At 39.1% G+C, this 24,704-nt stretch overlaps 1 protein-coding gene and 1 long non-coding RNA gene across 15 annotated transcripts in view; one reads left to right on the top strand and one right to left on the bottom strand.

The window, feature by feature from the left end:
* Nucleotides 1–12,292, top strand: part of robo1 (roundabout, axon guidance receptor, homolog 1) — a 285,299-nt gene extending 273,007 nt beyond the window's left edge. For 4 of the 12 annotated variants that reach the window (XM_079886416.1, XM_079886418.1, XM_079886409.1 and 1 more), the window contains 9 exons: nt 1,162–1,536; nt 2,702–2,812; nt 3,903–4,038; nt 5,115–5,354; nt 5,438–5,910; nt 6,213–6,377; nt 9,942–10,226; nt 10,318–10,529; nt 11,888–12,292. In XM_079886416.1, coding sequence (XP_079742542.1) covers nt 1,162–1,536; nt 2,702–2,812; nt 3,903–4,038; nt 5,115–5,354; nt 5,438–5,910; nt 6,213–6,377; nt 9,942–10,226; nt 10,318–10,529; nt 11,888–11,902 — 2,012 coding nt within the window. In that variant the 3' untranslated portion in view covers nt 11,903–12,292. The remainder of the gene's footprint in view (nt 1–1,161; nt 1,537–2,701; nt 2,813–3,902; nt 4,039–5,114; nt 5,355–5,437; nt 5,911–6,212; nt 6,378–9,941; nt 10,227–10,317; nt 10,530–11,887) is intronic. The other 8 variants (XM_079886417.1, XM_079886413.1, XM_079886420.1 and 5 more) reach the window with 6 other exon arrangements.
* Nucleotides 12,293–12,377: 85 nt separating this feature from the next.
* On the bottom strand, nt 12,378–23,749 carry LOC307167375. 3 transcript variants are annotated; one of them, XR_013822769.1, is made up of 4 exons: nt 23,537–23,733; nt 22,265–22,368; nt 20,858–20,967; nt 12,378–13,011 (listed from the first exon to the last, which is right to left on the bottom strand). It is a non-coding gene; the product is annotated as an uncharacterized lncRNA (long non-coding RNA). The 3 variants fall into 3 exon arrangements; XR_013822768.1 differs by lacking the exon at nt 22,265–22,368 and having other exon boundaries at nt 23,680–23,749; XR_013822770.1 differs by lacking the exon at nt 22,265–22,368.
* Nucleotides 23,750–24,704: the final 955 nt, after the last annotated feature.

The following is a 24,704-nucleotide window of genomic DNA, read 5'->3' as shown; positions in this document are numbered from 1 at the left end:
CTGAAAGTGACAAAGTAGTGTTAATTTACAGTCACCCAGTTTTCACAAAGCAAGTCTTAGTTTGGACAGCGGTGTCACTGTTGGTTCATTTAATGATATTTAAACGTTGCTACAAGAGCTTTTTTGTTCCCAGATATCAGCTTGTGTGACTAAGCCATTGGCTAAGAGCATTTCATTCATTACAGAACCCTTAAATGGATCCAATGCTTTTAGAAAATGTCTTTCTATTGAATATAAGAAATGTGCTCCCATATTCATGGGTAGACCTGAGGATTAGGCTTTGTGTTTGTTCATACCATTCATAGAAACCATAGATGGGGCTATTCTAACCCAAAAGCTTTGCTTTACCTTTGATATCCGTTTATTTGGAGTGTTTTCACTAACAGATTTTTATCCATGTCGCCTTCATCAAAGCAGGAATGAAGGATAAATGTTGAGTGATTCTCACAGCATGACATGTTAAAAGCTTGACACCCGCTTGCCTGGTGTGCCAAATACTAAAAAATCTCCAGGATATTAACCGGATCAGTACCCACAGGGCTTCTCTGGAAAGACTTACGACTTAGTTTGTCTCATTCCATGGGATCTTTTATCATTGATACGTCAACCTTTGAAGTGCAGAGCCGTTCCTACTTATGGAAACATGAGCTACGCTCGAAATCTGTCCAATGGCAGGCCGCGGTGTTTACGCGCCAAGCTTCTTGCTCAGATCCCAGGGAGGATTTGAATATTTTATGAGCCGGGGAAAATTGGATCTGTCAGAGGATGGGCTTTTACAGCGTTCCTCGTTTTGGAGGCTTTTGATTCGGACGTGTTGGAACATCCTGCTTGATGAGCCGGGATGCCTTTCGCGCGGCTGCTTGAGAAACTCAAAGTGACACGCTTGGCTTGTGTCGCGGAAGAGGGAAAAGCTGTAGGGAAAAAATAGATTGTACGGTATCAGGGAGTTTTATCTTAGTATTTGAATTTCGGGTGATCCACATCATCTTAGAAATGTTTGGTTTCAAGTATCCTTTCTGTCTGAAAGCATCATTCTCGGTTTTAAAGCTAATCTGCATTTCAAAACCAACCTAGTGTCTTCGCTCCATGAGTTTCATCCATTAGTTTTCAAATCCATAGGTCCTAAACAGTCTACTAAGTCCTTTGCCTTCTATCGTCCAGCTGACTGCATTGCCAACTACAGCAACCAAATGGACAACAAGGCCAGCAACCTGCTGGCTCCAGACACAGGCCTTTACAGCGACGTGGACCTCTCCAACAAGATCAACGAGATGAAGACCTTCAACAGCCCCAACCTGAAGGACGGCCGTTTCGTGGGACCCGGTGGTCAGCCCACGCCCTATGCCACCACCCAGCTCATCCAGTCCAGCCTGGCCAACAACAACATGAACAGCAGTAGCTGCGGAAGTGGAGGAGGAAGTGCGGACCTTAACGAGAAGCAGAGCTGGAAGAGCAGCCAGGGAACGCCTCAGAAACAGGCCGACATCAACACACCACTGCAGTATAACGTCATGGAACAGAACAAACTGAACAAGGGTGAGTTCTGTGGATTTAATTGCGGTCCCAAAAAAAGTTAAAGCAGATTTAATCAAATTTGATCGTGAAGACAAGTTCAAAGTCTTCAAAGAAAACCATGCCGTGATTTCTGGGTTTACCACAAAGGTGTGTCATCAAATTGCTGCACTTCTGGTCTTGTTATTCAGTTGTTGCCTCATATTCAAAACATACCCAAAAAGTTAAAGCAGATTTATTCAAATTTGTTCGTGAAGACTAGTTCAAAGTCTTCAAAGAAACCCATGCCGTGTTTTCTGGGTTTACCACAAAGGTGTGTCATCAAATTGCTGCACTTCTGGTCTTGTTATTCAGTTGTCTCCTCATATTCAAATCGTACCCAAAAAGTTAACGCAGATTTATTCAAATTTTATCGTGAAGACTAGTTTAAACTCTTCAAAGAAACCCATGCCATGTTTTCTCGGTTTACCACAAAGGTGCATCATCAAATAGTTGCTCTTCTTGTCTTGTTGAATAATTGTCTCCTCATATTCAGACCGTAATAAAAGTGTTACGCAATTTTGATACTTAATAGCATCTCTGGCACCTTTACATCTCTGGCTCTTTGACTTTCTAACCCCTTTTATATCTGTCACGGCTGCTCGTGTTGTGTATATGTGTAATTTAACTCGACGCTCTGCTAGTCAACTTAATCCATATTTATAGCAGTTGTTTTACTGTTTGGATGGGGATGAAGGTAAAGAGGAGGCTGTGAAGTGTCGGATGTCTCAGAACAGTGTGAAGCCAGAGATCTTAGATTACTGTACAAATAAGGGGGAATGTAACTCAAGCTCAAAGCTATCCATTATCTGCTGCTTTATATTGTGCCACTAAAAAGGTAATTGTGTTTGCTTTCTAACTCAACTTGCATGAATCTAACTGTGTGTGTGGGTGTGATATTTCACACTTGGTAGACAATTGAAACCAGTCACCAACAAGTCATAACAGCTTATGACTGAAACCCTTTTGTAACCTTTTACCACTCGACTGTCTGATGTTCCACTCTGATGCGTTCTCTTTTAAAGTGTCTGCTTTTATAAGAGCTTTCATTCATCTAGTTCACAAAATAATTTTTATTCAGTTACTCTGGCATATAATGCCTCACCTGGACGTACAATAAAAACTCAATCTCTTGACTGTAACTCCTTAGACCACTACCGGGGAGAGGGTCCCATCTCAGTCACCATCCCCTATAACCAGGCCCAGGACGCCCTCACAGGAGGAACCTACAGCAGCTCGGACAGGGGAAGCAGCACCTCTGGTAAGACATCCGTCTATTGTTCTGTCGATCTATCTATCTGTTCATCTATCCATCTATCACCAACCGATGGTTCATTTCTTACAAAACCTGCATACATAACCTACTAAACATTCGCAATTTACCCATTATTCCATTTTCTTTTCATTTCCATTATTTCTGAGCCTTTTCATCACTTCAAGAGGCAGTAAATCATATGCAAAACAGGACATTTTCAAATCGTTTGCTCATTGTTGAGAAACTGCGGGGAACAAAGAGAAACATTTATGTCAGAACAAAAGGGGGTGATTCTTCCTCATGATTTCTGAGGTGCACGGCCACATATCTTAAACACGGCAGCAACAATCACTCCCTCATTCCTAATTTCTTTAGTTAAAACCATGTTCCCTGCAGATTTCTAAGGTCTGCCGCATTTTCCGAGGATGTTTCTGATTTGGAGGATATCCTCCCTCCCTTTTTGCGTTTCGCCCCACCGTCATTAATTACTCCGGCTTTCATCCATCCGACTCAAAGAAAGGGGGGATAATGTTGTCAGAAAGCCGGTGTTTGTTGCGGGACAAAGATAAATGAGCCCCATTCTGCGGCGCATGCAAGGCTGCTAGCGTAATGCATCGTATCTATTTTTATATTGTATTTGAAGTTCAGGTAATTAAAGAGAGGGTCTGAGTGCGTGGAGGTCCTCACAGCTCATTGGTTCTGAATTTTAATTCCTTTCTGTTAATTGGCCTCCAATGTTTCTCTTTTTAATGTTCTCTCACTCTACCTCTCCTCTGGGCAATGGAGAGTGTTAGTTTTGAAAAATGACTCATTTTTGATGGAGAGCGCAGCGTTAATTACAAATAGAGAGATAATGCACATAAGCGTTTTACACCGCATAAATTATGGTGTGGGTGTCATTAATGTTGCTTCTCCTGAGTGTAAAAGTGCCATTTGTTTCACACATGCATCAAGCTCAGCAAACAAACTAACAGAAAATGAAATGAACCAGAGTTTATAAACCCATTTTGGTTTGCAATCAAATTAATTTATGAGTTCAGATGGCATTGTGGGCTAAGAACTACTATAGCTGTTTGTGTTTTTGTTTGCTTTACAGGAAGTCAAGGGCAGAAAAAAGGTGGGCGAACAACTAAACAGGCCAAACAGAACACAATGAATTGGACCGAACTGTTGCCGCCGCCTCCGGTTAATCCACCACCATGTCAGGAATACACACTCTCGATGGACGACAGGTGAGGTCAACACACAAACAGGTTTTCACTTTTGGTGTGTATGCTTATAATGCAAATTTCATCATTGGCGTGTTATGATGTATGAATTTTATGTATAATATATACATTTTTCAATTGTAGTCTTTTATAAAGGCACCTGAAATAATAAACTAAGTGCAATGTGGTGTTGGTACATATCAATTCCACAGAATAGATAAACGACACCAGCTGCGCTTTCTCGCTTGAGCGAGTTGAAACACAAACCCTCCTCCCCTCACTCACTCATTTCATTTTCTCTGTATGAATATTATTGGTATTACAGGGCTCGAATGTCGGCTTGCGATTGCACATAATTTGACTCATTCTTCACATCCAAAGTGCGCATAAAGCTGCTTCTCACTGTTAAATTGAGGGTTTTCTTCGCTGCTTTTTGCACTTAAACAGTCAAATACACACAAAATAATGTCAAAACGCCGGTCTTGGCAAGTATTCATGTAAACATAGTTATGTTTTAAATGAACGTAAACAGCTGAGAAAGAAAATGCAAGTGTAACAGTATAATGGATCCATGCGTCAGGTCTTAAAGTGAAAGCAGCCTAATTTATCTGCTGCCAAATTATGAGATAATATTAAAAATATCTAAATTTTCCCCATGGTATAGATGTCAAAATTGAGGCCAGTGAAAATGCTGAGTGGCTAGAAACTTTGGAAAACCACTAGCCACAGTTGCTGGTGAGCAAATAAAGTTAACGTCAAGCCCTTTTAATATGAATTATTAATTTGTGAATATATTATTATTTTAAAATGTATGAATTTAAATAATATTAAATATTTAAAATAAATATAAAATAAATGATTTATTAGAAAAGAAATAAAATGATGACAAAATGTTAATAATGTATGTATATATATATATATATATATATATATATATATATATATATATATATATATAAAATATTATTTTATATAAATATTAAAACCTAACATGATTAGGCACAAACATCACAATTTATAAGTGGGAAACTCAAGATAGACGGTTCTAAATATGTCCCTTTTTTATGTTCTAATTACATGTTCTTTTGTTCTGTCTTCAGTTATGACACAGACCTGCAGTGCCCTTTGCCGCCATCTCGGATGTATCTGCAGCCTGACGAGCTTGAAGAGGAGGAGGAAGAGGTGGAGCTGGAGCGCGGACCTACGCCTCCTGTACGGGGAGCGGCTTCCTCCCCTGCCGCCGTGTCCTACAGTCACCAGTCCACCGCGACCCTCACCCCGTCCCCTCAGGAGGAGATGCATCCCATGCTGCAGGACAACCCTGACCTACATGAGCGCAGGTACGCAACAGCTCGCTAATGCTTTTCTTTTCAAACCACTTCCGCAGCATTTACAAGTTTTGATATATTTGGACGTCTGTTAGGCGACTCTTGGTGAGCCCACCCCCTCCACCACGCCCTCTCTCCCCGCCGCACACGTACGGCTACATCTCCAGCCCCCTGGGCCTGGACACGGATGGCCTGGAGGAAGAAGAGGACGAGGAAGAGGGTGACGAGACGGATGCAGAGGTGGCTCGAGTCCACCTGCACCACAGCCACCCTCACCAGCAGCACTTGCCCCAGCAGAGGGCTCTCCTGCGGGGCCTGGAACAGACCCCGGCCTCCAGCACCTGCGACCTGGAGAGCTCGGTCACCGGGTCTATGATCAACGGCTGGGGCTCGGCTTCAGAGGAGGACAACGCCTCGTCGGGTCGTTCCAGCGCCGTCAGCTCGTCAGACGGATCTTTCTTTACCGATGCTGATTTCGCTCAGGCCGTGGCAGCTGCGGCCGAATATGCTGGTCTACGAGTGGCAAAGCATCCTGGGAAAGGCCACCATCAGCTTCCAGTGTCTGGAGGTACTGGAACATGTATACAGTTTCTTAGTAAGACTTTAAACCTCCTCCTGAATACATTTTTGAGGGACAAAGCCACAGAATATTCTATTTTCACTTAAAGATATGTCACACATTATGGAGGATATGGAAGTGTTCCACCGAAAGTTGTTAATATTTGCTCATGAATTTAAATGCTAATGATTTCAAATGAAGACATTAACTTTAATACTATACGTTCCACAGCTTCTGAATTAATTTGTAGTCAAATCTGCAGCCTTTAATAGAGCTGAACTAAGCAAACTCTCTGTCCTCTAATTTGCCAGCAGCACGGAAATACCAAAACCTCCCTGCGGGACACCGTCCAGGCAGCCCAGTGTCCACAGACAGTAACGTTAGCGCAGCCCCGGGTCAGAGGAGGCCCCTAAAGAGGCAAAAACAACATCCAGCTGCTCAGACAGGCTACCAGCGGCGAGAGGCCTACACAGAGGGTACGTCCACACACACACACACACAATTCTGCTTTCATTAGGGATGGGATTCATGAATACTAAATATGTTTTTTTTTTAATATTTTAAGAAATAATAATAAAAAAGGAAGATTAAAATGTAACTGTATTTTGTAATTCTAAATTCAAAAAAAATAATCACTGAACATTAAAATGTTACCAAACATATAATTTACATTATAAATATGATTTACATTATAATCTTTCATTTGTTGTTATTCTTTTCTTAAAATGTATTCATTTAAAATATTTTTTTTAAAGAAAAGGGACTAAACATTAACATGTTAGCAAAGTATTATCATTTACATTATGAATTTAAAATATTTTTAAGAAATAAAAATATAGCTAAAAATGTATATTTTTTTAATTATAATACGTTGGTAATATTTTAATATTTAATTTACTTAAAATGAAATTATAATATTAAATTAACAAAACTCATCTCATGAGCCTGAAATACAAAAAGATTATTTAGAGTTTAACATAATTCATTCATATACAGTACATTTTAATCTAAAATCTTGATGGTGATTAAAAACTCCATAGATATATTACGTGCAGAGTACCTACACTATATAATGAAGAGCACAAAGGGGTGGAACAGTGGCGTCCAGCTACAGTGCGTCATAAGCGACAAGTCCTGTTGAGTCTCTAATGAAATTACAGCAGGTTCCCAAGTTTCTGAAAAGCTCTGAAGCCTTCAGAAAGGTCATGTTAAATATATAATGCGTGTGGAACTGAAAAAGCAAGTGCTCACAAACACATCTGAAATTTCTGCTCACATTTGTGCAAGTGTGTATTTGTGCGCACGTTCTCATCTGCTGCGTCTCGTCACTGAGTCAGTTGTCCTTGTGTGTTGACACTAAGATTTAATATCAGACTCACACAGGCCTTGGTTGGCTCTATCAGATCAACTAGCCCCTCTCATCTGTCCTTCGCTCCCTCCCTTCACTGTAATCTCTTCCTCCCCCTCTTCTAATCTTCTCCGTTCCCTCTCTCTCTCTCTCGTCTTTGTTCGCTGTTGGCCGCTGAAGAGACCCAGATTGATCAGTCTGTGTCAGCTGAAGTTTGAGTTGAATGTGTGTTTTGATTTGATAGGCCTTAGTCAAGCTACGCTGTGTGGGAGGTTTAAATACAGTGTTTCACACAGAGGAGTTTGTCGTTTGAATGCGTTTCACACAAACACACTCAAAACTAAATGATATGAAACACAGATTGCCTACCAACCCCCCAAATACCACGCATCAAACATGCGATCCCTCCCGCCTCTGTTAATTTTGCTCTTGTTTGCTCAGTGCTTTGGGTGACACCAGGCTTATTATCTCGTCCTCCTCCAACTCCTCTCCAGAAGGCCCTGTTAACCTTTCATCTGCCTCCACTTCTGTCTGGAGAGAAAAGAGAGTCTTTTCCAGACGTTCCTCCCTCTCTTTGTCTTATTTTCCTTCTTTTGCATGCTTCTATTAAAAGTTTTTATTCAGATTAAGGAAAAAGTTTTCTACAGGAATGCCAGACGTCTTTGGTCATCAAATACGAGTTAGAAAACATGTAAAGCGGCTGAAAGGAACAGAATACATGTAGGTTGGATAAATTTCACGACTTTTTCCAGCTGTTTTTCAATAATTTCACAGAACAATTTTTAGCTGATTAGATATTTTTGTAGTGAGCATAACTAGAAAAAATATAGAATTTTAAAAAAGAAATTCTAGATGCAAATCAATGTCTTCGAATTTGAATGATGAATATTCTTGTTTTTGAGAACTTTAAAAACAGAGCTGTAGGAATAATTTAAATTTCACTATTCATGAGCCAAGCTGACATGCCATTTGCCCATTAGTTCTAGCTGAAGCCATTTTCTAGAGGTTTCGGTTGGTTGGCTACCATTGGATTCTTTTGCACTGCAGCCAAGTTCAAATAAAATACAGGAAGACAGTAGAAATATGTTTTATGTGCCTGCTTGAATGCAGCTCAGGTTGATTTAAAACTACCATCTGATCCCATGTAAGAGGCAATTTTATAAATAGTTGATGCATTTGCAAAGACATGCACTACCTTTCAATAGTTTGGGGTTGGTTGGATTTTTTAAAAATATGTTTAAAGTCTTAGCTCACTAAGGCTGCATTTACTGCAATACTGTGAAATAACATTACAATTGTTTCCTATTTTAAAAAGTAATTTATTCCTGCGATGACAAAGCTTTCATTCAAACTTCACCTAAGCAAGGAGGACATGTTTTACTAGTAATTTCATGGCGACGCAGAAACTACACAAGCAAATAAGGACAGTAGCGCTAGCTGTTGTATAAAGCACAGACCCCTCGTAAATCTAACAGCTCTCTTCTGCTCCTGTGAAATGTGCCCCGTCTCTCTCACCCTGGCATCGATCCGCCGCCTGACTTACTGCAAGACACCATAAGACTTAGAAAAACCATCCACGATCGACTGATCCTTCTCGTATTTTGCTGAGTGTTAGGGCAGTGATGAAGGCGGGCTAAGCTCTCCCCGACAAAACGAGACACGCGCTCGGTGTGCTTTGACCTTGAATGTGTAAAAATGTTGACGCGGCACCCAAGCACAATTTTAGCACTTTTTAAACTAGTCAACAAACGTCTTAGTGACGCAATGTTTACGTAACGGGTATATTTGTGTCTCTGGGCATGCTGATTTAAAATCGTCCCTGGCACAAGTTTACAGGATCCATCACCGACAGACTTTTTTTAGGCCATGATATTTAACAAGAACAGCAATCGTAAACAACCCTGAATAACTGGCACGGGAAGCGCCGAGACATCCAGTGACAGTGATGAACCGTCATTCACAGTTTCTCGACTGACTAGCGGCACCTCGGTGGGAAAGAGCTCCAGCGTGCAGCTGTTTGGAGGGTTGCAATGCAACGGCACAGCTGTGTTTCCATGGCACCTTCCGGGTGCCAGACAAATGAGTTCTGGTGTCAATTAGCTAAACGTCTGGTTCTGAAGGACACAAGCATGTGTGAATATAGCGTGTCTTCAGTGAACTAAAACGTAAACTTGTATGGCAAATGCTAGCATTAGTACACTGACACAAGATATTGTCAAACATTCACAAAACGTGAATGCCTTTTCTATAATGACAACTCTCAGAAGATTTTTAGCATGGTAATGTAATTGACAATGTTAATGTATTTAGTCTTGATGGAATAGATCTGCTGTTGTTCTAGATTCATGCGGCTGCTGCAGAGAAAGTACAGGAACTTGCTACTGCCAATACATATCACTCCTTTACATATAGCATATATCAATTACCCATAGCAGATTTATACAGGTGGAGCTGGGGAAGGTGGAGGGTTTCTGAGGAAATCTGAAAGTGCACTGCAAACTGCTATAGTAAATGTTAACCAGCCATTTAAATGTTGTCCATCAAGCTCATTGGCTGCAGATGCGACACAAACCAATCAGCTTGTGCCAAGTAGTTAACGCTGTAATTATCATCAGCTTTCGTTAAGGACCTATCAGCCTGCGCCATCTAGAGTTTCAAGACAGAACTAGGCATTTATTTTGTTTCGTCACAGATCTTCCACCTCCTCCGATTCCTCCCCCAGCCATGCTGAAGTCTCCAACACACCCGGCCAAAACTATCCCGGAGGGACCACGGGGGGCCATGTCACCCAGATCCAATTCTGCTGATGGCAAAGACAAGCGAACGGGCCCGGGCGGACCCAGGCCCCGAGATGGCTCAGACACCCGGACCAGCTCTTCAGAGCGGCGGGAGGGCCAAGATATACAGAGGGGTCAAAGAACGGGGAAAAGCAGCAAACAGGATGCCGGTGCAGCCCAGAAGAGCCGCCACCACCCAGGTACTGCACTACATTCCTGTTGTCTCACATTAAATCCTACAATAAATAATGGTCAAGTTACCTACCTTTTTCATTATCTTGTCTCTTTCAGGCTCAGAGGACATCCTACCTTATAGTCGCCCATCTTTCCCAGCCATCCACAGTCCTCGTGGAGAGAGGGAGCCCAGCTCCTCCAGTTCACTGTCCTCTCGGGGGTCCGGTGGACGGCGGAGAGGCGAGGGGGCTCCAGGGGCCCGCAGAAACCCTGTAGATGTTGGGCTAAACACCACAGGAGCCTTCCAGATAGATGGGGAGGAGCTTGAGGTATGTCCTCACTTCTAACTTACCTGGAAATTAAAGGAATTAAAGGCTGATCGAACACATTTGACCACATGAATCCGGTCCAATGGGTTTTTGACTACCTCTGGAAGTGGTCAAAAGTGGACAAGCTCAAAATGTTTTTAGACCCTGTTTACACCTGTATTTTGCGTTGTCCGCTTGTGATCCGATCGACCAAAATGCATCTTAATGCCAGTTGTAAACAGGGCCAAGGTGTTCAGGATTACTAGACACTTCTAGGCAAATGTGTTGGGGCAGGTTGGAGCTAAACTCTGCAGTACATTGGCCCTCCAGGAGCAGAATTTGACACCCCAAATGTATCTGCATTTCTAAGATTTTTGAGATTAAGGCATGGCCATTTGTAACTTGAATGTGCGAGGCTTCCTGTGTCATCCGCTTCCAGTTATTTCACCTGTACAAAAACATACTGGTTTGTAGCACAAATAGTTCTATAATTAGTAGGGGTGTGACGAGACCGTTAGCTCACAAGACGAGACACGAGATTTTTTACACAGTATTTTTAAGAAATTCTCGATGATGAAATACATGACTAGAAAAATAGTCTGCAGCTGCATTTGAAGTGTTTTAACTAATCATCTTGTAATGAATGTCATTTCAGTTCTATTTTGACTATGAATTATCATATGCTGTAAAAGACAACAATACTCAAGCATTGTAAAAGGTTTTGCCACAAACTCAACTGACTGGCTTCTCTCCTGTATGATTCCACGTCTCTTCAGACCTTAAAACTGCACATGATTTATGAGCTTCTAAAACTTTTGACCTCCTAACTGAACTCCTTTCCACAAATTGATCATAGAAATAAAAACAGTACAAATAACACCGTTTTCTCTTAGTCTTAAGTGCAACTATAATCAATGTACTCTCTCAATATACAAAGTGCAAATAGAGACCAATTTTTTCTTCAAGCATGATACAGAGCTAAGAGATGGTTACAACTGCACAGCCCAGCCTAAGATGGCTTTCAGATTGGGAGGTATTCGCATGCTTCAGGGAGCCGCTTTTAAAATGTGGGGTATTGAAATCGCGTTTGAATGCGCGCTCGCGTTTCTCTTTCGATTTTGCGGCTAATGCATTGGGAAGTCTCGCACATAAATTAAATAATTATTTAAATAATTCTGAAATAAAACATTAGGTGAAAAAACTAAATTTTGCCTTGGCAACTAACTGAAAGCTAAATAGAAATATAAAACAAAAACAAATAAAAGTTCATTCATTCAAAATAACACTGTTAATGTGCATGATCTCTCTTTGGATGGTACATGTGTATTTTTTCCATGATGTTTACTGCTTTAATGCTTAAATATTTTTATTTTTTTCAGATGGTGGAGAGCTGAAGATAAAAAAATAAAATGGCTGTTTAAACGTCCTCAGCAACCATCTTCAGTGCAGTTTGACCATCTCGGTGGTATCGGAAAACTACCGACCCAGAGTCACGTTTGGAAAACTGACCAACCATTCTTCATTTATTTACCTTAATTTCAATGTGCATTTAAAGAAGAAAAAAAGACAGAAGAAGAAAAAAAACAAACAAAACAAAAGCGAAGGGTACATTTGAGAGGGGGCTAAAGCAGTTTTGTTTTGATTCCAATGCAATACGATGCGTCCGTAAGCTCCTGAAAACTGATTATGGCTTTGTTCACCTTGGCGAGAAGGTTGTCAGTCAGCGGTTACTGTAATGAAACTCCAGGCACAAAGGGACAGGCTGACATGTACATACACGTGTATACATATCTAACTGTCTTTTATAATCCATTGTGGTACATTAAATTTGTCTTCCTTGACTTATTTGAATAATTTTAAATTACGCCAGTTAATATAATTTTTTTATAGCCGCCATCCTGGTTGTAAATTGTAATAGTGTTTAAACTGCCCCAGGAAAAGTGCCACATTTTGAGGGTTTATTGTTTGTTCGTTTTTGTTTTTTGTAATGCACTGTTATTCTTTTGTCATTGTCGATGTTTGTTGTTCTATGTTTGACTTTGGTTTTAAAAGCACAATCACTAAACTTTATTTTGAACCATGTTATTGATTAACCTTTTTGTCTTACGCGAGGGGAGCGCGGACGGTACGACAAAAGGCCTTGTTAAACCTGTTGATGTAGGGTTATGAGAAAAAAAAAAAAGAAAAAAAAGGATAAGCTGTTTACAAACGAGTGAATGAATGGAAACAAATCCCTGCATCCTGACCTTCGGTGTCTTTTCCAGATTCTCATTCCAGCTCAAGATATCCTGCAAAAATGAAAGAAATATACAGGAATAATGCAGGGATGTTATGTTTACGAAAGTATTGCTCCACCTGTGCACTTTCGTTATTCAAAAGAAATCATTTTTTTCGATTTACATATGCACTTAACAGGAAGTGGGTGTCGGTTTGAGAATCTGGGGTGGTCGTGATTGGCTGGCCGAGGACCCGGCTCTCGTGGGTTGGTTGTGTCAGTCACGCTCTAAAAGGGGTGAGGATGTGAGTGTTAATTCATTTGACATCTGCAAGCATTTGTTTCTTAAAACAAAAAAGCATTAAAAAAAATGAAGAAAAAAATAAATCAAAATACTGAAACTGACCTGCTTGTTTTTTTGGCTTATTTATGCATTACTACATTTTACTACATTACTACCAGAGCTGCACGATTGATCCTTAAAAAGATCATGATCTCGATTCAAACATTCACAATCTTTTCCCTAAATGACAACGATTTTCATCCACTATGAAACGAGTGAATTCTTTATGAGTGAGTCATTGACACGTTCATTCAAACCATTTTTTTTTTTTAATAATTCATTCTACAACATTTTGTCAGAACCTCTAGTAAATTACGTTATTTTATTTAGTTGTCTGTTCAGAATTGTGGGAGAATCGTGATCTCTATTTGAAACAAAAAATTGTGATTCCTAATTTTTCTAAAACAGCTCTAATTACAACCATCACCAAAAATCTATACACCTTTTGCACATTTACATACCCTTTTCAAAACTGTTCAACTGTCCAAAATTGCTACATTTCTACTGTAATATTATATTGAAGTATATTCTGAATCCACACAAGTATTAACCTTTCAAATTACAGTATTATTAATTTTTTTTTTACAATCACAAGGAAACATTTCTCAATACTTAGGTCACTGTATCAAAATTCTTCACACAGTGATCACAACAGTCTATGTGAGCTAAACTGTGGATCATTTATCATTGCAAAATTAAATTCATTCAATGATCTTTCAAATTACATGAATACATTTTTCACTTAGACACAAACACCAATTTGCACGTTTACATTCTCTTTTCAAAACTGTTAAACTTCAGTTCAAAACCTAACATAATACAAAATTGAATAAGTCATAAATTTGCTACATTTCTACAATAATGCCATATTGAAAAAATGTAAACACTATCAATATCAAACAATTAGATGTAACTGAACACCTACACAGGTGTTAATCTTTCAATGTCAACAACTACAAAAAAAAGGGGTAAAATGTATATAATTTAGGGAATAATTTTGTACTGTAATGTAAACATGAATTATGTAACATACTGCAGTGTAATTCTTGTTTTGTAAAGAAACTTTTCTAAAGAAAATCTTGTATAACGCTACCTGCCGTTAGTGATTTTAGGTCATTGTTTAATGAGTGACAAAGTGTTTGTTGGGTGAAATCTTTGGTAGTGTTCCTGAAGAATGAGTTGGTTTGAGACATGAATTAAATTATTGAAAAGGTCATTTTAATGCATTTTGAATGTGAAATTAACTGCTGTGCCGAGTTGAAAGTTGGTTATGAGAACTGTGTGAAGAGTTTTGAAAAAGTTACCAAAGTATTAAGAAACTGTCCTAGGGATTGTAAAAGAAAAAAAAAAAGAAAAAAAAACCTTTACATTGGACGTCAACTGAAAAGTAGCTAATAAAAATCAAAATTTGTAATATTGCAATAAATTGCATGCATAGGATCAACAATACGTAAAATTATTTGCATAACATTGGTTGACTAGGAAAACTGACAATTTTTTTAAGTATCAAAAACAAGCATTTTCCAGGCTAAAACCTAAAACAAAGTATTAGCCATATAACACAATTTTGTGGCAAAATATATTGCCTTTGACATTCACAACAAACGATATGGGAAGCATTTCTAAGCCCTTGACTATTTATTTTACTGTTCTAACAATGCGATTTTGTTACATTCAATCTAGTTTTTTTATTCTTAAAGACAGGATATAAAGGCCCATAATAAATATATTTTATTAGAACCCAACACCAAGCCTCATTATATCTGGATTCTTTAAGGCCTATTAGTCATTTAGGCAACCCACTAACAAGTTGATTTAGAAACTGTATAGTGTTCAGCACATCCCCATTGAGAGCCACTGCGCTATGACAACTATACGCACACTTCACTTCCAAATCCACAGACAAATATTGGGACGTACAGAAACTAAAATGCCAAACGCATGCCTTCTCCTGTGCATCTGCCAGGCGTCTTGATTGCTGTCAGAAAACGAGAGCAGTTCCCTACAGGTGTTCCCCTATTAAACGCCTTTTAAACGAGAACAAATCTGGAGCGACCGAGAGCTTCCCCTCTGGCTCGATCCATCATTTTAATGAGCTAAGGTGTGTGTGCCGCGCACAATGAGGCACAGGTGATTAAAGATAGTACACACGCAGACACTGACTCTGCTGCACATATTATGAATACAGCCTAGAGATGAGTACATCTCGGTCATTATTATAAGGCGACACACTCTGGGTCAATTCTGAGTCCCTCATTGCTATCGAACACATAGCCGTTAGCTTCACCGAACTCAGGAAGAAACTGGCTAATTTATTTGAAAACAGCATGTGCTTGACTAGAGAATGCAAGCTTTTGGTTTTTAGAACATGAACGGATGCAAGGAAAAAGGAAATGAACCGAACCATCCAATCTGCTTTCTGCTAGCGATGTTGTGGCGCTAATGAACGTTCGCTAGCTAAATGAGACGCTAAATTCTGAGCTAATACAGGCAAACGTTCCGGGTTTTTCTGTTGATGTGTAGGGTTTAACCTAATATCCTTTGTTAGGAAATTCATGTCTTATTTTTCACCCAAACTGGTTTAATTAACCCCACACGCATAACGGGAGGTAATTAAGAGTAACAGCTGTATGCTGTCAGGAAAGCCGTCCTCCTGTCTGCTGCTGCCCACAGAGACCAGTGTAGACTCGATCCCACCTGCTCACCCACCACCCGGATCACCGCGGCGGGAGAAGCCGCATCTCTCCGTTTCATTTACGATGTCTTCTCTGTGGAGAAGAGATGACAGGATTTTTGATTGGAATCGATTCATTTTCTTTGTTTCTTTGTTTTCCCTTCCATCCTTACTTCATCCCGCTCTCTTTATACACATTCCCTCCCTTTTCCATCCCTTCCTCCACCTCTTTTTCCTTCCAAATACAGCATGAGTCTCCTGATAAGACGAGAACTTAAAATAACAGCAGCTCATCACCCTGGAAACTTCCTCTGAACTTTGTGAACAAATTTGTCGAATTCAATTAAACCGATGCCCGGCTTTTCTCCAATCATCTGCCTCTCAGCTGTGTGGAGTTGGTCTTCCCCTGAGTATCTCAGCTACCAAACTGCAGGTTTTTTTTTTTTAATAACTCCTTTTTTTAATAAGTCCTTCCAGTGCTCAGCTCTGCAGAACTCACTCCATCCGTGTTCAGACCTCACAATTAACAGTCGGTCCCGCACATCTCACAGGCTGACGTAACCCCACACGTCCCACCAGCCAATGAGTCACGGACAGTTTTTCATCTACTTTATTATTAGTTTTCAACCATTACATTATAAAGCTCAGTCAGGAAGAAGCTCAGTCAAATTTATGCAACTATCTCCCTGCCAAAAGCAGAACGCTTGAACGAGCCAAATCGACGGCGGATGACAGGAAGAACGTAAATGTGTAAAGCAATCAACAGTTGCTGACAAAGACATTCCATCTTAAAGGGAATGAATGGATGAATTATGCACCAAGATGTCTCTATAAACCAATGATTAAAAGGAATGACATGCCAAGCTGATAAATGGCACAATTCCTTACAGACTGCAATGCCACATGGTAAATGTTAGAAGAGCCTGTTAAAGCCAAAAGACTTTCAGTGAACCTTTTAAATTGTACATTAATCTACAAAAACAGGTACATGTTGAAGAAAAAAAAAAGGAATTCATAGAATCATTTCATATCTAAAAAGGAATTGCACAGGTACAACCCTTCAAGCATTTGTTCGTTCTTGGATTCATCCATCTCTCCAGCATAGGGCTTGGCGATATAGCGATAATTATAATTTTCCTCAATATATAACGATAATAAGAGTTCGATAAAATGTTTATGCACTCAAAGCGAAACGAATCAGCGCTACTCATTTGAACCGCTCCACATGGATGGACCATTTATCCGCTCGGCTCAAAGTTCAAACGGCAGCGCAGCACAAGCTTACTTGAGCAGATGCGTTACTCGCCGATCTATCTCGGTCACGTGACCACTGAACAACAGCGCTGTGAGATCCAGTGAGAAGTGCTTGAATTGAGCGAAGACAAACAGGAGAAGCACTGTGCGCAATGATACAGTCAGAAGACTTTTCAATCTACAAATCACCATTTAACCATGGTTTTACGGTAGTAACACTAACTGCACTATTGTGGCAGAAATGTGGGATATTCATATCAAATTTTATATTACTAATCTAGACGTGTAGGTATTAAATGTATTAAATGAGTAATGGAATACAATTACAGTATTTTTGTGATTAAGCTAGCCTATAGCGTTTGTGCATTTATACTAAATGCATTTAGGTTACTGTTTTTCATACAAATACCATATAGTTACATTTTACCATGGTATTGAGGTGCTATATACGTGGTTTTAACGGTGGTTAGGATGGTTTAAACGTATGCTACTATGGAAGTCCAATGGTTAGTTTCAATAAAACTCAAACAGTCATAATATTAAAATTTTACCATATAGAAATGAGGTTGTTACCATTTTTACAGATGTTACTCTTTTTGAACAAATTTACATCAGCATCCTAACTCAAGCTACCACTGTCACAACTCAAGCTACTGTCAAACGTACATTTCTAAGAGACAAAACATGTAATATTATTAATATTGCAGTCTGCACCGTAAACTCTGCTGAAGATACGTGACATCAAATTCAGGCAACACAAACCACCCGTTAGCACATGCAGAAACTAAGAAATTCATTTTTCTATTAAGATATTTATTTTGTTAAGGAAAAATGAAGAAAATTCTAAAATGTGAAGTGTTTGTCATGAATAAAGAGTAGATTAAAACCACAATTGACAGTCTGATTTCTACAACACTCACTTAGGAGCAAAATTCTGCCTTTAAACTTGAAAGAAATAAAGATTTGACATTTATCGTGATACTTATCGATATTTACTGATTTGAAAACATGTATTGTGATAATTATTTTGGCCATATTGCCCAGCCCTACTGCACTATTGCTAACCATCACTAAACAGAAATGCAAAAACAGGTTCAAACAAACACAGGGCCAAAGTGTTTATGCTTTTCAGGGAAAATCAACCAATGAGAGACTTAATTGTGATTATTAAATGTTACCAACGAATGAATGAAAGTGCATATTAAGATAGGGGAAAGTATTAACAAAAAAAGATGAGTCACTTTTTAGTCTTTAATCACTGTTTTGTTAAGAGCGCCACAGTCACAGACCTGAACTCTGACCAAGCTAAAACACGACGATGATTGACCACGTCCAAACAGCGTTTGAAGAGGACCGTGGACACACAAACGGCTAAAATTGCCATGTTTTCTTAGTTAAACGACCTGCTGAACAGACACAGAGATCGCGGCATGATGAATGATGAGAGGTGAAGACACGGGTGAACGGCCAGGAGAGACTTGTGACTTGGGTATCTCTCACTATTAGTCTGTCGCTTCGTTTAATTCATCCTTGAAGAAAAACTTTCCCTGTGTCTCCGCTCTAAAACAGAACATAAAAACATTTGAAGGGCATGAACCCCTCAACCCTCACACTCTCAAAAGCATTTCTGTGATGACATCTCAAACTCAACATTCGCAATCCTCCACTGAATGCTGTTTTTACTGCATTAAAGAGACAAAACCTCACACTTCCAGTGACACTCATCACGAACGCCACTACAAACAAGGAGCTCCCCTCTGGTGGTCTCTGCCTGTTTATATTCATTGCCTGCTGATTAAGTGTTCTCTTCACTGCCGCATCAATGCATTGAACGCCACTTCATGCCCTTCACGTAGAGGCAATTAGTTAAGGCCGTCTCCTATCATACCTACTGACAGCAGCTGTGAATCTGCAGACGGCAGTAAAGCTCAAGGTTCTGTTCGAGGCTTGTTCTATTGATCAGCGACCCCATCTCCTTTTACCCGTTTAATGACCCCCTTGATTTTCCCCAGAAAGGGTAATACAATATTGAAATGTCAGATGATTAATGCCGTTGTTCTTATGTCTGGTGAGGGTCTTGTTGGGGAAAGTGACAAATTTCTTGCCCTTTTCACTTCTTGGTCTGGTGGCGCATCGGGGCGGACTGATCCGTTGTAAGGAGCGAAACGCACGGCGGAGGAACGGAAGAGCAAAGGAGGAGGAGAAGAAGAAGATGACACCACACAGGGGACGGGTTAGCTTGTTCTGGTTCTGGTGTCAGGAAATAGATTGGATAAATCCATCTTCATTAGGCCGATGGGAAGAAGCAGAGGGATGCTATACCTGGTGTGTGCATTCATGCGTTCGTGCAACAAGCTCTTATAAATGTGCTGCATAACTAATCCTTTAAAATAGAAATCCAATGGATGGTTTCAAACTATATGCATAATACAAAAACGCACAAATTGCTATTTCTACACTGGGAAATTTCACATTCAGTGCTGAGAAAAACTGAGAAATAAGGGCAGATGGGTAGAGTGTGTGTTCGTATAGCGTTTCACAGATGTATGGATCTTAGTTTGTATTTGCAGTAGGGATGCTAATCCAAGATCAGATAAACAGAGTTACATTAGTAGCTCCACAATTACTTAGTCTTACGCTCTCAAAAAAAGACAACAGCAGGTTGTCAGTAGACAATCTTGTAGATGATCTCAACATGTTCTCACGTTGATTTCAAACAGCATTCAATAGCAAGTACCACCTGGCCAAAGCGACCGTTGACACGTCACAAAGCAATATGGGTTGGATATGCGAGTTTGGTTGCTCAAACGCTCGAGTTTTATTCCGTTTTCCAACTGTACGTTGGTTAAGAATGAAATGGCTTGAATTTTTTCGTATCAAACGATGAAACCATCGTATCATCAGCGCTCGGATTCGCGTCCATGGTGCTGTCAAGTACGACTTAGAGTATGTGAGGTAAACTAAACGCTATTGGCTATTTGAAAAGGCGGCGGGGTCAATCAATATGTCCCACCTTAGCTTCCTGTTTCAGAGGAAATCATACAAAGCTGCGCGTTCCAAGGCACTTCAGTGGGCCTTTAAAGATACTTTTGAAAAAAGACAAATCCCTTTTTGTAAAAGGGATACTTCACCGATTAGCATTAAGAAACCCGGTAGCATTTTCGAATGACCGTGCTTCCCTCCCTCATGTCCCCCTGAGACGAGAGATTTCTGTATTGTGTGTCTGGAAAAAAAACCTCAGATGACGGAAAAATCGTCATTTTGCATCATCTGAGGCTTTTTTGGCCAGACTGAGGCGAGAGACTACAGCCAGTAGCAGAAGCTAGTTCTGCATGTTTTCAACCCGCCCATAGGGGGATCTCACGATAAAACGGCGTCTTTTCAGTTTCTAGTCAACTAGTAGCCTAGTTGTATAATTTCTTCCGACACTGCCCTCTGTAACCGGTAGGCGTGGCTTGGGAGTGGCCTCGTAGGGCAGCGAAGCAAGTGCATTCTGGGAGTTGTTGTCTTTCATCCACATGAGCCAAAAATACATTTTCTGGCTTTTCTCAGTCTAGAAGGCACCAACTTCTAAAATAATTTCTACTACATAAATGACCCAATATAAATACACATTCATCTTTCCAGCGGTGAAATATCCCTTTAAAGTTAGGGTGTAGGTTAGGGTTAGTATTTGTTTTAGCATTGTGTGATTGGCAATCAGAGCTGTGATTAACATGACCAATGAAAGCTTTAGAAATGGCTGCGGGGTGGATTTTGCGCTGAAATGGTTTGGGGAAAAATACGCACAAAAAGAGCATCCGAACAAACTGTGCATGCAAAACCTATAAATGAATTCATAAATCCATAGACTGGCTGCATACCTTACTCCTTAGACAATTCCTCTGGCATCCATCCTCCAACTCCACCTTTACTTCTTTAATTAATTAGGTCTCGGTAGTGTAGAGTCGAGTCTAGTCTCACTCCTGTGATCCTGCAGAGGAAAAACAGACAAAACAGTCTAACTTTTTTCAACATAAAAGATTCTATGGCCATTTCAAAGTGTAAAATTGTGTACAGCGACCCTAAAAAGTATATGGACACTTTTGGAAACTTACATCACACTGAAATTAGTAATTCTACTGGTCTTTATGTAAAATCTGTGATAACTCAAAAACAACAACAAAATCACCAGCAAGCAAATGCTAAAATGTTAACAGCAGCTAAAAATTGTATTTAAACAAAGCTAGATATTAAGAGGGACTCATTCCTTCAATCTGCACTAGCATCAATGGAATATTTATGAATATAAATTGAATATATTTTCACATACTATAAACATCAACCAATTTTTAGACATATTTCATGTTACATCCCTAACCTATTAAAACAGAACAGTTGACAGAAGCATCACATCATTAAGATTTTAGCATTATCAGCAAACATCATAACCACAGAGGGTCACATTTTTGAAAACCAATTGCATGACGTGTAAATATTGTCATAAGGACCAATACGTTCGCCATATTTCCGCAGTTGTGTTATCAGCATACATGCCTCTCGTTTGTGTTTTTTTAATTAGGAACCGCAGCGTTCAGACGCAATACTGATAATCTCTTTTTGGTCTGAGATGGGGGGAAGCCGAGCATGAAAGTAATTGGTGAGTGGAACACAAATTGGATGGTAACATGATGTGGTTTCTATCCCTCCGAGGCAGAATTTGCACATCCATTAGAACAATGCTGTTCTCTGCACATTTCCAAACGTTTTATTACTCACACAAGTACACATTTATGATCAAAATGCTTAGCAGGCCTAGTGATAAAATCCCACGATAATATTAAACGCAATGGCTTTGTGTAAGGGGAGGTATTTATGATTGTTTTACAGTGCAGTATGACAAATGTATGTTCTGTCACCAGTCTGAATGAAATAAAGATTAAGTGGCTTCAGGGCGTAAAAAAGCTGCAAAATAATGCGTTGGGAAATAGAGACAAAATTCGAAATGTAAAATAGGTTGCCCTCATTTATAAGCTTTTTCAAAGCATTTTATGAGGGATTGCATTATGTTTGCTAAAGATGCACACTGATAAAATGGCAATTTACTTGCATAAAACTCAAAAAAATTATTAAATAATGAAGTGCTTACCCACAGAAACTGTAAAGACTGCACAATTAAAAAATAATATTGCATGCTACTGCATTATGGACTCTACACGCTAAACTTAAGTAGAAAAAAAAATGAATGAATTCAAACCATAACAATAAAAGATGTATAATTAACTGCATACCTCACTCCTTGAGTCCTTTGGCAATTGTGGCATTCATCCTCCAACTCCATCTTAATTTCTATAATGTTTTCGGTCTGAGAATCATAGAGTCCAGTCTCTTGCCCCTGCATTGAGGACAGCAAGACAACTTATACCATTAAAAGTTTTAAAAGAGTATATTAACATCTAAAGACAGAAATGTTAAATTGTATATACAGTGGAACTGAAATGTACATTTAAAAAAAATTCATCTGAGAGATGAAAGTACAAGTAGATCTAAGTAGACTATGTTACCACACAAGAAAATATTGTAAAAAAATAATAATAACTGCCACAGAAATTAATGGGAAGGATACAAATCCCAACTATGCATGGATTAATTAAAAAATAATTTATAAAATAATTATATTACACTGATTTTCCTGGTGGGAAAAAGTTGCATTTAAGATGTTCAGGAAAATGGTGGTTGAGGAGCACCAGAGGGTTAAAAACATAGCATTTTGTTCCACAAAAATAACAGCAAAACTCTGTTAAAGAACAACATGATATTTCATTATTAATTTTAATTTTGATGACACATTGTTCAACCAACCAGCTGCAAACCCTCTTGATTCAATGGCAGTGTCACTGTTTGGCCCTCAGGAGAACATGAGCCTCAGATGATGTTTGTGTTTAATTGAAATACTAAATGAAAAGAGTTGCCTAAAGAGTTATGACTCATTGTTTTAAATACTACACATCTGCAGATGGAATAATTGCGTAGAGACTAAAAGTGCGCCAACAAAATATCGCGCTGTTATGGATTTATGAACGCAATTTCAAGCTGATTGCATTCCATCTCCTCTCAGAAGTGTTTTGTATACAGACGTACGTGTGTTTGTGTGTGTGCCCCTGAGGTACGCCGTTCTGTTACATGCTAAACATCTAATGGGTTCCGCATTACACAGGTGAATGTGTCAACACTTGAACAGATTGTGAGATTAAACGGTAAAGGAAATTGAGAGGTGAGAGTGGAGTGATACAGCAGGAAACGAATATTTTTTTTCTTTTCTCCATCCCCCTTTCCCTCTTTCTTAATGTGTCGCCGTGTCTTTGTGTTAATTTGCTGCTTCAGTGAGACGCTACATCGAAAGCGCCATGTCTAATAACTTCAGCCGCCTTCACGCAAAAAAACACATCAGAGTCACACGCTCAGGTGCCACTCAAATTATTAAAAATAACCTCCACTATCATGCGTCCCTAAATCAGAGGATTTACCAGACACGCTAGACGGGACTGTGAAGCTTTCGCTACCTGTTTATGCGGGTAAAACTGATGAGAGAGATGTCTTGCTCTCCTGCGTTTCGACTTCCAGGTTGTGTAACTCACATTGACATTTTCCTGTCTCCAAGACACAAGTGAAAGTAGTTTTAAAAAGAAAGAATGACTTCACATACAGTAACCTCTTCAACTTGCAACTTTTTGCAAGAGCAATCAGGTACACCTGAGTCTGACCTGGCTGCAGACTGCAGAGCGGGGCGTGGCTGCACGCGTCGCTCCGCCCCACGCCTACTCTGATTGGCTCGATCGTCTTTAATACTGGCCATACATGATAAGAAATGTGTTCGTAGTCGGTGTAGGACGTATGTCGTTAATCTATATGATCTGGAAAATCTGTGCAGTTTCAAAAAGCCCATAATGCACGGAAGAAGTAAAAACATTAGCCTGTATCCTATGTCCCTGGCTGAAATTATTGTTTTGCTAAATTAAACGGATTGGCTAGTTCACCCCAAAATGAAAATATAAATATTATATATATTTATATTAGGGCTGTGAAAAGATTAATCGCGATTAAACGCATCCAAAATAAAAGTTTGTGTTTAAATAATATATGTGTGTGTACTGTGTATAATTAAATTTGTATATATAAATACACACACATGCATGTATATATTTAAGAAAAACTGTTAAAAAGTGTTATTTATATATATAAAAAATTATATTTGTATATAATATAAATTATATATAAATATATACAGTATATGTATGCAAATATATCTTAAATATATACATGCATGTGTGTGTATTTATATATACAAAATAATTATACCAAGTACAAACACATATATTATGTAAACAAACTTTTATTTTGGATGCGATTAATCGCGATTAATCTTTTCACAGCCCTAATATATATATATATATATTCATTTCCCTATGGATGTATATTGTAAATGTATATTCCCTACATTTTCCTAAGATATGTATATATATATATATATATATATGTATATGTATATATACAGTGAGGAAAATAAGTATTTGAACACTCTGCTATTTTGCAAGTTCTCCCACTTAGAAATCATGGAGGGGTCTGAAATTGTCATCGTAGGTGCATGTCCACTGTGAGAGACATAATCTAAAAAAAAAAAAATCCAGAAATCACAATGTATGATTTTTTTAACTATTTATTTGTATGATA

Source organism: Squalius cephalus, assembly GCF_949319135.1.
Source record: "Squalius cephalus genome assembly, chromosome: 11".
Lineage (NCBI taxonomy): Eukaryota > Metazoa > Chordata > Actinopteri > Cypriniformes > Leuciscidae > Squalius > Squalius cephalus.
The sequence above is the reverse complement of the archived record's forward strand: the minus strand, read 5'-3'. Positions and strand labels throughout refer to the sequence as shown.